This window comes from Arvicanthis niloticus, chromosome 4, assembly GCF_011762505.2.
Source record: "Arvicanthis niloticus isolate mArvNil1 chromosome 4, mArvNil1.pat.X, whole genome shotgun sequence".
In the NCBI taxonomy this organism is placed as follows: Eukaryota; Metazoa; Chordata; class Mammalia; order Rodentia; family Muridae; genus Arvicanthis; species Arvicanthis niloticus.
The window spans coordinates 1299841-1315299 of NC_047661.1; the positions used below are offsets into that span (position 1 = coordinate 1299841).

At 42.7% G+C, this 15459-nt stretch overlaps 1 protein-coding gene across 5 annotated transcripts in view; it reads left to right on the top strand.

Moving 5' to 3' along the window:
* Napepld (N-acyl phosphatidylethanolamine phospholipase D) overlaps positions 1-15459 on the top strand; it is a 39384-nt gene that overhangs the window by 15542 nt on the left and 8383 nt on the right. For all 5 annotated transcript variants that reach the window (XM_034500176.2, XM_076932123.1, XM_034500177.2 and 2 more), the window contains exons 2-4: positions 1272-1581; positions 7977-8623; positions 13219-13333. In XM_034500176.2, coding sequence (XP_034356067.1) covers positions 1272-1581; positions 7977-8623; positions 13219-13333 — 1072 coding nt within the window. The remainder of the gene's footprint in view (positions 1-1271; positions 1582-7976; positions 8624-13218; positions 13334-15459) is intronic.

Genomic DNA, 15459 nt, shown 5'->3' on the forward strand with positions numbered 1-15459 from the left:
CAAGGATTTCAGTGTCTTGAGTGTGGGTAATGGTAGGTGTAGTAACAGTCAGTGGTAGCAGCTGAAGCTGAGCTGGTGTGTGCCTGAGTCTCCAGTGATTTTATTGGCTTAGACCATTCAGTCTTCTCAGTAATCTTGGGAGGCAATGATGTCCTAATCTTTATTTTATAGATGGGAAAATTAAGGTGAAGAAAAGATGGGACATTTATTCAGATCGAGGAAACTTTAGTGTCTTGCTAGTTTTAAGTCTGAATCAACTTAGAATTTATGTTGTTGCTAGGTTAGTTGGTGTGCTGTCTCCTTCCTTGGCAGTTGAAGTCATCCGTAGTCTCTAGGGGAATAGGTTACAGATTGTTGTTAGTATAAAATGACCGCCTTTAATCCCAGCACTTGGGAGGCAGAGGCAGGTGGATTTCTGAGTTCGAGGCCAGCCTGGTCTACAGAGTGAGTTCCAGGACAGCCAGGGCTACACAGAGAAACCCTGTCTTAAAAAACAAAAAACAAACAAACAAAAAAGATCAAACCTAGCAGGGGTACATGTGAGTCACTTGAGTCACTGGGTCATCTTGAGAAAACTAAGCCAGTCTTACTTTATTGTTAAGACTATTGGTAGTGGGGTCCTTGTTACTGAAGGGCATGTTGGAACAGAGGCGGCAGCTAGGGAGAGAGGTCAGAGCATGTGCTCTTTTTCCTGTATACAGCCCTTCTTAGTCCCAGCAGGCCCCAGCTTTCATAGTGCCCAATGGTCAGCTCCCAATGGTCAATTGAGATCTTGGATCCATCCATGGATCACTTTATTAATGAAGGCAGAACCCCCATGATCCAGTCACTTCACACAAGTTCCACCCCTGAAAACAGCTCTGTTGGGAACCAGGCCTTTAATACATGGGCCTTTTGGGGGGGGCTGGGGGTGCTTTCTCTCCAGATCATAATAGTACTTCTGTTTACTTTGTAGAATGTCACTGAAACAGACAATTTTATGTCTGAATGCTGGCTAGGGAAATGATGTTTTAGGTTGCAGCAGTGGAGGGACTTTTGAAAGGCTTGGCTGACATGTTGATATGGAAGGCAAACATCTTTTTTTTTTCCTAGCAAGGAGTAATACTGGATCTTAAAATCCTGTTTTGCAGCAAGAAATTCTGAATCAATACAGACATAATATTCTTCTATGGGGAAATACTGTTGGCTGAGAATGATACTGTCTAATATGCTTTGATGATTTTGTTAAACTTGGTAATCTCTCCTTTCCTTTTTTTTTTTTTTTTTCAAAGCTTCTCACCTAAGGATATGGATGAAAACGAGAACAGCCAGTCTCCAGCGCCAAGCTATCAGTATCCAAAAGAAACACTGAGGAAGCGTCAGAACTCAGTGCAGAATTCAGGAGGAAGTGTGTCTTCTCGGTTCTCCAGGAAAAGCTTCAAGCTGGATTACAGACTAGAGGAGGATGTAACTAAATCGAAGAGAGGAAAAGACGGGAGATTTGTTAACCCATGGCCAACATGGAAAAGCATCTCTGTCCCAAATGTGCTCAGATGGCTGATAATGGAGAAGGATCACAGCGGTGTTCCAGGTTCCAAAGAGGTGGGCAGCATTTGGCTGGTTTGGAATGTTTTGGGTATGCCTTATGTACATATATATGACTTAGTTTTTCTGGGAGGTATGGCCCTCTATTTAGTGATTTGTGATGTTTCTGTATAATAAGACATAACGATAAGTTGAAGAGACAAATGAATCTATAACTACATCCTCTAAACAAATGACCTTTCCCATCTGCAGCCAGAGGCTGGGTAAAGTGCTTTAGAAACAGGGGTGGAGTGGTCAGGTCTGACTGGCAGGCTTGGAGCCGGCTTCAGGAGTATGAGTGGCGGTCCTAGAAAACTATTTTGTAGAGGTTTTCCAGGTAAGATTATTGCATGAACTATGTTTTGAAGATGAGAAAATGCATGGTGTAGTCCAGAAAGTAGCAGTTTGGAATATGTATCCTGCAAAGTAAGCCATGACCTGGAGTGTGCCTGTAATCTTTGTACTTGGCCGTCACTGCTATAAAAGAAGTCTTTTGATGTCCTTTGCAAGGCTGTGGAGGTTGACTGTGTTTATTACTTCCAACTACAGTAGCTTTGCTAAGGATGTGATTTACTCCTAGCACAGGTATGTTCTGGCAGGGTTGGGCGAATGGGTGACAGTTCCCATTACAGGGGCATCTTCTTCCTCATTCAAGTCTTCCTTAGTTTCCCCTTGTACTTCCTGCCATCTTTCTTTAACTCTGATCCTACCTAGCCTTTGGGGAACTAGGAGCATTCCTGAAGCCTTTGGTCTACAGTGGGAAGAGGTAAGGGGATTGTGCAGGTGGAGTTGGATTCTGGCGTTAGATCTACTTGATGAATGTTGCCTATCTTTTTAAAAAGGATATAGGATTGAAAATCTTATATCATGCCAGGAGTGGTGGTGCACACCATTAATCTCAGCATTTAGGAGGCAGAGGCAGGTGGATCTATGAATTCAAGGCCAGCCTGGTCTACATAGTAAGTTCCAGGATAGCCAGGTCTATACAGAAAGACTCAAAGGGGGGCCAGAAGTGGGGAAGATGGGGAAAAATAAATTTTCTATCACTTTTGTGCTAGAAATATTCATAGTCGTCTACATATAGTAGTATGTCTACATATGTCTATAGAGATATGCTTGTATACACACATATATATATGCATATATTTGCTGTGTTGTAGATTAAACCTAGGGCTCAATAAATTGTCTTTGATGATTGAGACAGGTTTTTGATTTGTAGCCCAGGCTAGCCTCAAATTTGTAAAACTCTGAAGTGCTACTAGGTGTGTACCACCATGCCTGGGTATGTGTGTGTGGATATATATAACACACACACACTATATGTAGTGTCTTAGAAATAGGCTAGAGATTCATAAACATTTATATTGAGAGCTTTTTAGGATGAGGCAAAGGGACAAGAAAACTGTCTTGTTTGTTTTTGAGACTCGGCGACTCGGCTCCCTATGTAATTTACTGGAGCTTACGGATAGCCTACACTAGCCTTGACCCTGATTGCTGGGATTACAGGTGTGCTCCATCTCACCTGGCCTCCTCCCTTGATGAAGTCCATCTGAGAAGAAACAGTCAAACTGGGAAGAGAGGGCTTAAGGTCTGAGGACAGGATGGTGAGTTGTATGGTTTTTGTTGGTGTATTCTCTTCCTTGTTTTTGAGCCACAGCTACAAAAATAGAGGTTATCACTGAGAAGTTCAGTGTTGTTCCATTTCAAAGAATCAGTGGCTACATGAATGTACAGTTGTATCTCTTCAGGTTTAAGAGATTCTAGAAATTGGATTGCCTCTGAGGACTTGCCAAGCCAGTGGGTTTTAAGGGAGTATTTGTCCCTCCTGAAAAGCAGGAAAAACTGTAGAGGAGCACACACATGCAAGGAGGTGCACTGCCATTGGCTGTACCATTGTGGATGTTAGGGACACCCAAGTGTGTCCATTTACTCGGTTAGTTAATCAGTATTTACTGGGTACATGCTGTGTGCTGGGCACACTCTGTTATGTGCTAAAGCATGAATAGACTAAGTCAGTCAGCTGTGTGTGTATTAAAACACCATTGCAATGGTGAGTCAGGCAGAGACGTGAGAGGGAGGGCTACTACATACAGCTGGATTCTTCAGGGGACTCATATCTTTGAATATGCCACTTAAAAATGAATTTGGTGTAATCTGAAAAACAAAAAAAAACAAAAAAAAAAACAAAGCACCTTTCACCTACTCCAGCATGTATCTCATTGATGACATCGTCCCTGTCTTGTTTCCTCCTTGTCTTCCATGAAAGCCTAGAATTAGATCAGATGCACGCTGACTTCCTTATTTCAGTGAAAACTTTAACTTTGTTTAAACACATTTTAAAAACATGCTGAAAGGACAAGAGCATTTCTCTGGTGCGGTTACAGTCCCCAAATCCCCAAACATCAAACAGAAACAAACTCAGGGCAAGTGGGTGAGGACTCAAGGTCAACTCAAATTTAATCAGATTTCTGGAGGTCGTTTTATGAGTAGATCACGTCCTTACGTCACTCTGAAAAGAAAACAATATTTAAATAGAATAATTATGCATTATGTTATTTATAGCGTGTTATAGTGTACTATACATCTGAAAGTGCTATAGAAGAAATGTATGAGTAATGTGCATGTTAATTGATAGTTTTAAAGAAAGTGGGTCAGAAGCAGGATCCACAGTTTAGTTGCCTGGTGAGAAACAGTTTCTTCCCAAGGCTGTTCCACGTGTTTGTCTCTTCTGGAACATTAGGGTAATGTGTCGACTCACAAGCCACACATTGTTCAGAGGCTGTTGTCGGCTCTGTGACCTTATCTGATTGTTACTATGATCGTGGTCAACGGAGGGGAAGAAAAAAATAGCACCTGGGCAGGCAGCATTTTAAGGAGGGAGGGAGTCAGACACTTGAGAGTGTCAATACTTGGAGGCCTGTCAAACTGGAGAACAGACTGCCCTCCCAATTATATGCTCTTCCCTGACTGTGTGGCCTTCTTTCTCTCCCAGTCCCAAGAGATATTCTGCTGTGGTTTAAATCTTACTTGACCAGCACAGCTCATGTGTTAAAGGCTTATTCCTTAGCCTGATGCTATTGTGAATTAGTAGAAATACTCACAGGTAGGGGCAGTAGGAGTCTTCTGGTATGCCCTTAAAGGTGACAGTGGGACTCTCATTCCTTAGATACCCTGCCATGGCATGCTGCCCCCTCACAAGCACAGACAATAGAGCCACTTTATCATGACTTGAAACCTCCAACACTGAACAAACCCAGCCATCTTGCTGGTACCTATTTTCTAAAATTTCACCTAGACATTTTGATTTTTTTTAAATTCATCCCTGTAGTCAGTACCTAGCAGGTGTTTTCAGTGTGAAAATATACTTTCTATACTTTCTTCAGCTGTAGGAAATTCCCTTATCCACCCATTGGAAAATTCCATCCTTTGTTTTGTTCCAAAATGACTAGGTAGTCTTTGAGCCTCTGGGGGATGTTCTCATCCAAACACCACAGCAAAGAAAAATGTTCAGATCTCATTACTACTTTATCTTTTTATAAGAAGCTTTCTTAAGCAATAATCTCCATACTATACAACTGACCCATAAAACATATAATTTAGTAGTTTTTAGTATATTCATGGATATGTGCAAATACACAGAATCATTTCTGTTATTTCCAAATGTAACACTCTTGTCATTTAGTCATCACCTTCCAACCCTGACTCTTTTGCCTCCTCTGTCCCCTGGAAAGCATCCACAGTGATGTCGTAACCTTGGCAATGAAATTGAGGCATCTAGTGATGCTCAGTGTGGGCTTTATGGCCCAATAGCCATTCCCATAATGCTAAACGCCAAGCTTCAGGTGGCCTTTAAACTAGAGCAAACCCACAGTGCATTCATTTTCAGGGGTCATTATTTTTCAGATATTTCAACACACTGTTTAATGTGGTTCTGCTTAAACACTTTAAAATAGTTTTGTTAACATAATACAAGTTCCACACATTTAAAATCTATAATTGGATGAATTTTAACATTGACACATGCAGAACAAATTGCCACAATAAAGATAAAGAACGTACCCACCATCTCCAATGTTTCCTTGTGGTTTTATGATCTTATTGCCCCTATTCTGCACACTTGTTCCCTGAGCTCTTACTTTCAATAAGGTAAGGTAGCTTAGTAGGTGACCACATGCTTAGCATGGATGGGGTCTTGAGTTCAATCTTCATTGACAGACAGACAGACAGACAGACACACACACAGAGTTAATTAGAAGGTAAGCATGTAAGCATAGGGACTAGCTGGCTGACTTTTGTAAGGATAACTGTGTAACTTTACTTTCTCATTTATAAGACGAAGGTAGCTTTTATCTCTGGTGTTTTGATCTATATTAAATCTAAGCTTTTTTTGAATCAATGCAGCGTCTAAACAGTAAAATCTATATGAAGGGTGGCTATTGCTAATGTTGTTTTATGCTGTACTTCAGTAAAGTACTTGCTATGATAGCATTTTGTCATCATCACTGTTGTGTGGCTAGTATCACGCCTAACACATTTTTTCCTTTCTCTAAACAAATTCCTTGTTTAGTTTATGTGAATGTCTGTGCCTGAGTATGTGGACCACAAGCTTGCAAATGCCTAAAGAGTCTAGAATTGGGAATCAGGTGCCTGGAACTGGAGTTGGGGTGGCTGCGAGCAGCCTAATGTGGGTGCTGGGAACAGAACCCAAGTCCTGAAAGACCAGCAGGTGCCCGTGACTGCTGAGCCAGCTCTCCAGCATTCCTTTTCTTCCTTTTGCTCCCCATTTTATTTTTAAACATTTTACTTCTTAATTCTTTGCAAATATACAACGTGACATTTTTGCTAGCCCTAATTGTAAATTTTGAGAATTGAAAAATACTAACATTTGTTCATTAATTTATCCAAAAATTTTTATTGATCACATCCCGTGTCACAGTCACTAAACTAGGCACTTCAAATGATTTCTGAGCCGAATAAGACAAGAGATAAGAGTCTACCTTCAAACCAGAATACCTAGAGGAGGCCTGTGTTCATAGAAACATGCATTCCATCTGCAGACTTACCGATGGTCCCTTGGAGGATGTAAAATTTAACTACAGTCTCAAAGGATTGAGGGTGAAAGTCTGAGAAATGGGGCCATTCAGGGGGTCTGAAACTCAGTCCAGGAGTAGGGAGTGTTTCCAAGTGTGTGGGCTCAAGAGTGTGTGTAGAGCAGAGAGCATGTGGCACAGCTGAGCAGAGCCAGCCATCCTGCAGGCAGCTGCTTGTTGGGCAGCGGGATGAGATGGCTTTGTCAGGCAGTAGAAAGCAATGAAAACTTTTCAACAAGCCTTACTTATATTAACCAAGACTCGCCTTGAACTCCTGATCCTTCTTCCTCAGCTTCCCAGGTGCTGGGGTTATAAATGTTACCTCCCATGTCTGGCTTGGTAATGTTGAAGACTGTTTCAGCTCTTGTGAGTGGATGGAGTGGGCAGGAAGACAGCCCCACAGTCATGAGTACTTTCCTGTGTCTCCCTGCTACTTAGGAGCTCAGTGGAGGTTGCTGGTTATGTAGAGATAAAAGAGATTGGCCTGACTGCTGTGTGCTTCTCACCGGGGTTGAGAGTTACTGTCTTCTTTTGGAATACTTACAGAGTGTGTATTGTGAGCCAGCCGTTCCTCATACAGTTCTCATGACAATGGAGCAGTTACACCCAGCTTCCACATGGTGAAGTTGAGCTTGAGGGGCTTTAGAGACATCACTGCTATCCCCTACCTTTTTTTCCTGGTTGGGCCTTCTCACTCAGACCATCTGGGTGGCATCTTGGTTTCTTTTCTCCCTTGTCTCTTGCCCTTTCTTGTGTCAGCTGGCCTTGTAAGGGTGAGGAGTGAGAAGACCCATTTATGAAGGTGATCCTCTCCCCCCGCCCTCGGGAAGCATCACACTGTTTTGCTTTGAATTTTATACACTCAGAAGGAAAGGTATGTTAAATTCAAGGGTTAAACATCAGCTGTCTTCATCGTTTGCTTTCTAAGTTCCAGGGACTGAGCTGCTTCTCAGGCTGGTTTTCAACAGTAAACACATCCTCAGCTCAGTGAGGCAACAGTAGCAAGTGACTTCCAGTCTCCTGCCTGCATTCCGGAAGAGAGCCTTCAAAAAATAAGCCTAGCAGTACTGAGTTTTAAATTTAATTTCCTTTTGCTTTTACATTCAAGGTTATAGATCCCCAAACTGTTGCTACTAATAAGCACATCTAGAAAGAAGCGAGGTACATGTTGTCTAAAAGCAGAGCGGAAGTAGCAGGTGTGTTGGATGACTTCAGTTATCCCCAAATAGCTCTTCCCGCTGAAATTTAGGTCAGAATACTTTCTGTGATGATGTAATATCTTTCTACCTTTAAATACTGCTGTTTTCTTTTTTATATATACAGGAACTTGACAAAGAACTCCCAGTACTTAAGCCATATTTTATCAGTGACCCCGAAGATGCTGGAGTGAGAGAGGCTGGCTTACGAGTCACGTGGTTGGGACACGCAACACTGATGGTGGAAATGGATGAGCTCATCTTCCTCACGGATCCCATGTTCAGCTCTCGCGCCTCTCCCTCGCAGTACGTGGGTCCGAAGCGGTTTCGCCGTCCCCCGTGTACAATAAGAGAACTCCCCCCAATAGATGCTGTCCTCATCAGTCACAACCACTATGACCATCTGGACTACGGCTCAGTCCTCGCGTTGAATGAGCGGTTCGGCAGCGATCTGAGATGGTTTGTGCCGCTGGGCCTTCTTGACTGGATGCAGAAATGTGGCTGTGAGAACGTGATTGAGCTGGACTGGTGGGAGGAGAATTGTGTTCCTGGCCATGATAAGGTCACCTTCGTCTTCACGCCTTCCCAACACTGGTGTAAAAGGACCCTCTTGGACGACAACAAGGTTCTATGGGGCAGCTGGTCTGTGCTAGGGCCTTGGAATCGGTTTTTCTTTGCTGGCGATACTGGCTACTGCCCTGCTTTTGAAGAGATTGGGAAAAGGTTTGGTCCTTTTGACCTTGCAGCTGTTCCCATCGGAGCTTATGAACCAAGGTTCGTAAGAGTGCGATTTACAGGCTGTGACTTCCTGAGACTCTGTAGTCTGTGATTTTAGTGTTGAGCTTGGTTATTATTGATGGAGGTTGAAGTCGGATTCACATTCGATTTTCTGTACACCCTGCCAGAGCCTACATACCCTCTGGCTTACTAGTGAATAGCCAGAATTAACTTCTGCTCTTCCTTTTTCATATGGATGAGCCTCTCTAGAGATGACTATCTTTTACCCTGTGATTGGAATTTTCCAATCCCTGCCCCGCAGCTCTTCTGTGTTTAACAGAGCGAGAAAGCAAGGAGTTGGCTTACAGCTTTAGTCCTTGCAATGGTCTTAATGTCAATGAGCAGGCAGAGAATCTGGTTCTCAGTGCTCTCTCCGGCCACTGTGGACTCAGCACTCATTTTCAGAGCAGATATAAGCCACACTGCCATTAATGACCCAGAAGACCCTGTTACTGGCTGCTTTTCTTAATACTATCTGTCTTAATCTCCTTAAGGAAGAGTTCTGGTTTCCGTGGTTGCAGTTATGCAGGTGCACCAAAACAGATTGTAACAAAGTGTCCTAGGAGGTTGGCTTACTGGGTAATAAAATGAATGCTTACCCAAGCAGGGGGACACAAGCTTGCATCCTCAGAACCCAGTGTAAAAAGCCCTGTCTGACAGCACATTCCTATGATTCCAGTGCGGGGGATTCGGTGGGAGGGTCCTGGGTGTTCGCTGGCCAGCCAGTCTAACCAGTCGGTGAGATCCATTCTGGGGAAATGGTAAAGAGAAGCAGTTTGGCAAAGCCCTGAGGCTCGGATTGATTCCCAGAACCCACCAGCAGCTTAGAAGAACAGCTTAGGAGAACAGCTCCTGTGAGTTCTCTTCCAACTTGTACTTACATTTGCCCACGATGTGTCACATGGAAAGGATGAATACATGTGGTAACGTTTTTTTCTTAAGGTGGAGAGTGATAGATAGATAGTGGTCTGGCCTGCACATGTCGGCATACACATGCCCACAGATGCACACACACCAAGTTTTGCTTTATTTTTCTCTGCATGCTAGGCAAACACTCTTATCACTGAACTATATCCCCGTCTCTGTCAAATTTATTTGTTAACCTTTAAGCTCATCAAACAACTTTTCTGATTAATATCTATTTTATTCTATTACATCTAGTTAGTTAGTTGGTCTTACTTATTTCTTCATTGTCAGTAGGTTTAGATACTTTCACCTGTTTTGGATTGTTGGTAATTATTAAAACCATTGCAACTTGCCAGATGAGGTGGCACAGGCCACTAACCCCAAAATTTAGAGGTTGAGCAGGAGGATCTGTTCTAAAAAAATCACTACCACTACATACCACAACAAAAGCTACTGTAAGTCAGTATTAGTATTTGAATTTTGCTTTTTCCATTCAAATTATTTTAATTCTCATGAAATGTCTGAAAATATCAACATGGCTTTAAAAAGACTGTTACAGATTATTTTTAAATGGTGTTGGATTTGCTCACTACATTAGAATATCTCTTTATAATTATGAAAACAGGCCTTCACAGGCAGCATATGTGCTTGATGTATGTGTCCATGGCAACACAGCACACTGCACACTTACGACCTTGCCCCTTCTCTGCTGTGCTGCTGGCTCTCTAGGCTGTGAGAGGCGGGGCAGGGGGCATGGCTGGCTTTAAGAGCATTAAATGTGGACGCTCACAGGTATTGTAGGATCTGTGTGTGTTTGTGTGTGTTTTGTTTCTGTCAATACCAGCTGTTTTAGAAATAAAATAAAACTTAGGAATTCTGTGCACATGTAAGAACAAAATAAAAACCAAAACCCAGAAAACATTGGCTTTTAGTTTTGTGCTGGGCATATTTCATCCCTTCTTCTGGGGTCTCTCATCCCCAGACATTGTAGCTAAGTCAGCTGGAATTTAGCATTTCCTGCTTTTCTCACGTGCAGTGCTGGGGACCGAATCCAGAGTCTGGAACAAACTAGGTCAAGTGATCCATCGCTGGCCTGTCTCCTTAGCACTAATGTTTTAATTTTAATTGCTAGAGTAAAAAAAAATTATTTCAGGTGAACATGAAGTTAGAAAAGAAGTGTGACTCGTGATCGGATTGTTTAATAAATGAGTGGACTCACCAAGACTGTTTCCACTTTGCCTCTATTCCTGAGTGTCAGGACATAAGACAGAACATTGCTAGCTCTGTAGCCTGTCGAGAACACAGGCGTTCTTTGTTTTTGCGTTCCCGGAACACCCAACAACTGTGTACAATAAACATCACCCTTGTACTGTTGCAGATGGACGGGCTCTTCCGTGATAAGTTCCAGGAAGGGCAAAGCGCCTGGGAGAGCCCGCACCCCTTGGTCTCTCTAGTGTTTGTTGCAAAATTAGGATGAAAAGAACATGAAGAAAATGTTTTTCCTCAGCTAAACCAATGGCTTAAAAAGCAAAAGGTGCATGTCCTTTGTATATAAATTAACTCATTTTTTTTCATGATAATGTTTTTGTTATTTCCTGGGAGAAGTCTATTGAGTAGGTGCTGCATTCAATGCTTTCACAAGCTCTCTAGGTAACTCAACTGTCACAGTCCTTTATCGGGTGGATCAGAGTTTATGCTTCACAGACATGGAAGTGGAAGCTCAGGGAATTTGAGAGAACTTTCCAAAGGCATTCCAGCTGTGGCAGGAGCTGGGACCATGAGGCTCTGTGCTTCAGGAGCCTGGGCTGGTTCCAAGGCCTCAGTTGGTTTTTCAGGACTTTGTATGTGTAGTCATTTGCCTGTCTTTTTACCGCACTTCACCTCACTATTCAGCTTTATGATTTTCTTTTTAGATTTATATTTTTTATTTGCATTGATGGTTTGCCTTCACATATGTCTATATGTGGGTGCCAGCTCCTCTGGAATTAGAGTTACAGACAATTCTGAGTTGCCATGTGGGTGCGGGAAATTGAACCCAGGTTCTTTTGAAGAACAACCATTGCTCTTAACTGCTGAGCCATCTCTCCAGCCCAGTTTTATGATGTTTTAAGAAAAATTTCTTGACTAGGAGTAGGACAGTCCCTTATCTTTCTGCCTCTTATCTTTAAAGTTTGTACACTTTACACTGCACACTATTTTTGGGAAAAAGTCTTGGAAATGTGGTCTAGCTTTGAACTTAGGATCCTCGTGTGGACTGGCAAGGTTACAGATTTGTGTGCCACAGTTCCTGGATTGATGCATTAACTCTTGGCTTGCTTTTTATTTGGTTAGTTTATATCTGTATGATATTTTTATCCTGCAGTAACTCGAGTTTGGCTTCCAATTCTTTATCCATTATTACATTTCTTTGATTCATTCCCTAAAATTGCAGAGTATTTGCTTTTTAAAGTATTAAGTCATGTTTTTAAAATACAGCATCAGTAAAAATCAAAATATGAAACAAGGCTTGAGACTCACTTGTTTAGCAATTTATTGGTTTTACTGACTGTAAATGGGCTTTGCTTCAGTTTAGAATATATGATTCTAAACCAAATATATATGTGATTATGTGTATATATGTATATATATGCATTTATAATTTATTTTTTGAGGTAGGGTTTCTCTGTGTATCCCTGGCTGTACTGGACCTAGCTCTGTAGATCAGACTGGTCCTGAACTCAGAAATCTGCCTGCCTGTGCCTCTTACCACCATACCCAGCATAAGATTTTGTTTTTAATATTTATGTATATTCTTGTGTCTCTGTGTGTAAGTATCTTGTGTTTGGGTGCCCACAGAGGTCAGAATAGGGTCCAGTTCCTTACAGCTGGAGTTCCAGGCCATTGTCAGCTACCGGATGTGAGTGTTGGGAGCTGAACTCAGGTCCTCTGCAGAAGCAGCAGACAGTCTTGACTACAGAGCTGTCTCTCCAGCCCTGCTAGCTTTCTCATAGTAAAGTCTTGATATGCCTTCAGACGTGCTCTCGCACTCCTCCCCGCTGCTCTGTGCCTTCCCTGGAATTCTCAACTGTGGCTACAAAAGCACCACACCAGTGTCCCATCCCAGAGTAGTTACATCAGAGTCATGGAGTAGTGTCATGTTTTCCAGATGAGTGTGGTGTGAATTTGATGGCTGAGAAGTGGATGGAGGTGGCTCCCTCCTGTCTGTTGCTGCATCTGCTAGTGATTTGGTCTTAGTCACACTGACATAGTGTCAACCCAAGGAACAGGGGAGGCTGTACAAATAACGGCTGTATACATGTATAAAATTCTCAAATAAGAAAAAAACGTGAAAACTGTGATTACCAAAAGCTGCTATGTTTTCAAACGTTCATAGCCCTGTAAAGAGTCTTTTTGATTTTATTTTTAACTGAATATGTGTGTATGTCTGAGTATGTGTCTGTGTGTGTGTCTGTATGTGCAAGTGTCCAACGACATTGCCTTTGGATCTCCTGGAGCTGGGTTATAGGCACTTGTGAGCTGCCTGATGTGGGAAGTGAACTCAGGTCTTCTGTCACAGTAGTATGTGCTCTTAACTGCTCGACTCTCTCTCCAGATAGGCAGAGTATTAAATGTTGATTAGATGAAACAGTCATTTGGATGAAGGCTGTTTTCAAAGGCTGTATTAATTAATTGCTGTGTTTCATCAGATGGTTTATGAAATACCAGCATGCTGACCCAGAAGATGCTGTAAGGATTCACATTGACGTTCAAACAAAGAGATCTGTGGCAATTCACTGGGGGACTTTTGCCTTGGCTAATGAGGTAAGTTTGATTTAAACAAACAAACAAACAACCTGGCTTTGATTGTGTGTTTGGCTGTTGGTAGGACTTAGGTATTGCTGTCCTGGCTTTGAGAGACAACACTATACAGTTATCCTTTGTGTTTGTTTCTGTGTTAGAAGGGTAAGGACTAGCTGGCACACTCTGGAGTTGCCTAGAAGATAGTCCCCATAGAAGGGAGAGACACTCTCCACTGCTGATTAGAAACTTGTCACTTCTCTATCCGACCAGCAGACAGGAACGACGCAACTCGGAGTTCTTCTCAACACAGTTTATTCTGGAACCCTTGACAATCTTCTCTCTGGAACCCCCCCCCCCCCCAATCCATGCCTGTCCCATTCAGAACCTGCCACGTGGGCGTGCGTCATTGGTGCTCGACAAATGGCCCGATTCTGCGTGGCAGCGAGTCTGCGCAGTAGTTCTTCGGACAGTGCCTCTGTCAGGGAAAGGAGGGCGGTGCGCAAACCACCAGGCACCATTTTAGCTGGCTGCACCTGCTCCTCACAGAAACTTCAACTTGTTTTCTAACTTCCAAATGCCACAACCTTTCTAATTAGGAAAAAAGGAAACTTCAAATGAACAACAACAACGAAAAAGCAACTATTATACAGCATAGAGATTTAGGTCAGAAGGGAAATAACTTTTAAAAAGGGGGATGAAGTTGGAATGGGGGCTGGGGAGGGGATGGGTCTGGGAGGAGGTGAGGGAGGGGATAAGGAGTGGATATTATTGAAATAGATTGTTCGCTTTATGAAATTCTCTGAGAATTAGTACAAATATTCATTAGTATGCTTTTACCTCTGGCAGTGTTCTTATACATTTCTTCTTAATTTGTTGTCTTTACCACATCACAATGATTCTCTAGTTTTCTGTGTTTTTTTTTTAAATTTGTTTTTATGTGTATTAGTGTTTTGCCTGCTTATATGTCTGTGTACCACATGTGCCTCCTGCCCAAGAGAGCCAGAAAACGGCATGTGATTGATGGGACTGGACTTATAAATACTCGTAAGCCACTATGGGTGCTAGGAATTGAGCCTGGGTCCAGAGCAGCCAGTGCTCTAACCACTGAGCCATCTCTCTCACCCCTTCCAAATATTGTATTTTTAAAACTAATGGAATTGTTTACCTTCATACTTTAAATTTCTTTATAATAACAATTTTATTCTACATTCAAGTGGTCTGCACTTTTTAAAAAAATTTTTTATTGGATATTTTATTTACATTTCAGATGTAATCCCCTTTCCCCATTTTCCCCCCACCCAGGAACCCCCTATCCCATCCCCATCCTCCTGCTTCTCTGAGGATGTGCCCCCACCCACCCTTCAACTCCCACCTCCCTACCACGATTTCCCCCACACTGTGGCATCCAGCCTTCACTGGACCAAGGACTTCCTCACCCACCTATGCCCGACAAGGCCATCCTCCCCTACATATACAGCCCCAGTATACAGCTGGGGCCATGGGTTCCTCCCTATGTGCTCCCAGGCTGGTGATTTAGACCCTGGGAATTCTGGTTGGTTGGTATTGTCGCTCTCCCCGTGGGGCTGCAGACCCTTTCAGCTCCTTCAGTCTTCTCTTTCCATCCTCCATTAGGAACCCCATGATCAGTTCAATGGTTAGCTGTGAGCATCCGCCTCTATATATTTCAGGCTCTGGCAGACCTCTAAGGACACAGCTATATCGGGCTTCTGTCAGCATGCACTTCCTGGCATCCACATCAGTGTTTACCTTTGGTGACTGCACAAGGGATGGATACCCAGGTGGAGCAGTCTCTGGACGGTCCCTCCTTCAGTTTCTGCCCCATGCTTTGTCTCCATATTTGCTCCCATGAGTATTTTGTAACCCCTTCTAAGAAGGGTCAAAGCACCCACACTTTAGTCTTCCTTGTTCTTGAGCTTCATGTGGTCTGTGAGTTGTATCTTGGATATTTCGAGCTTTTGGGCTAATATCCAATTATCAGTGAGTACATACCATGTGTGTTCTTTTGTGATTGGGTTACCTCACTCAGGATGATGTTTTCTAGTTCCATCCATTTACCTAACAATCTCTCTAATTCATTATTTTTAATAGCTGAGTAATACTCCATTGTGTAAATGTACCACATTTTC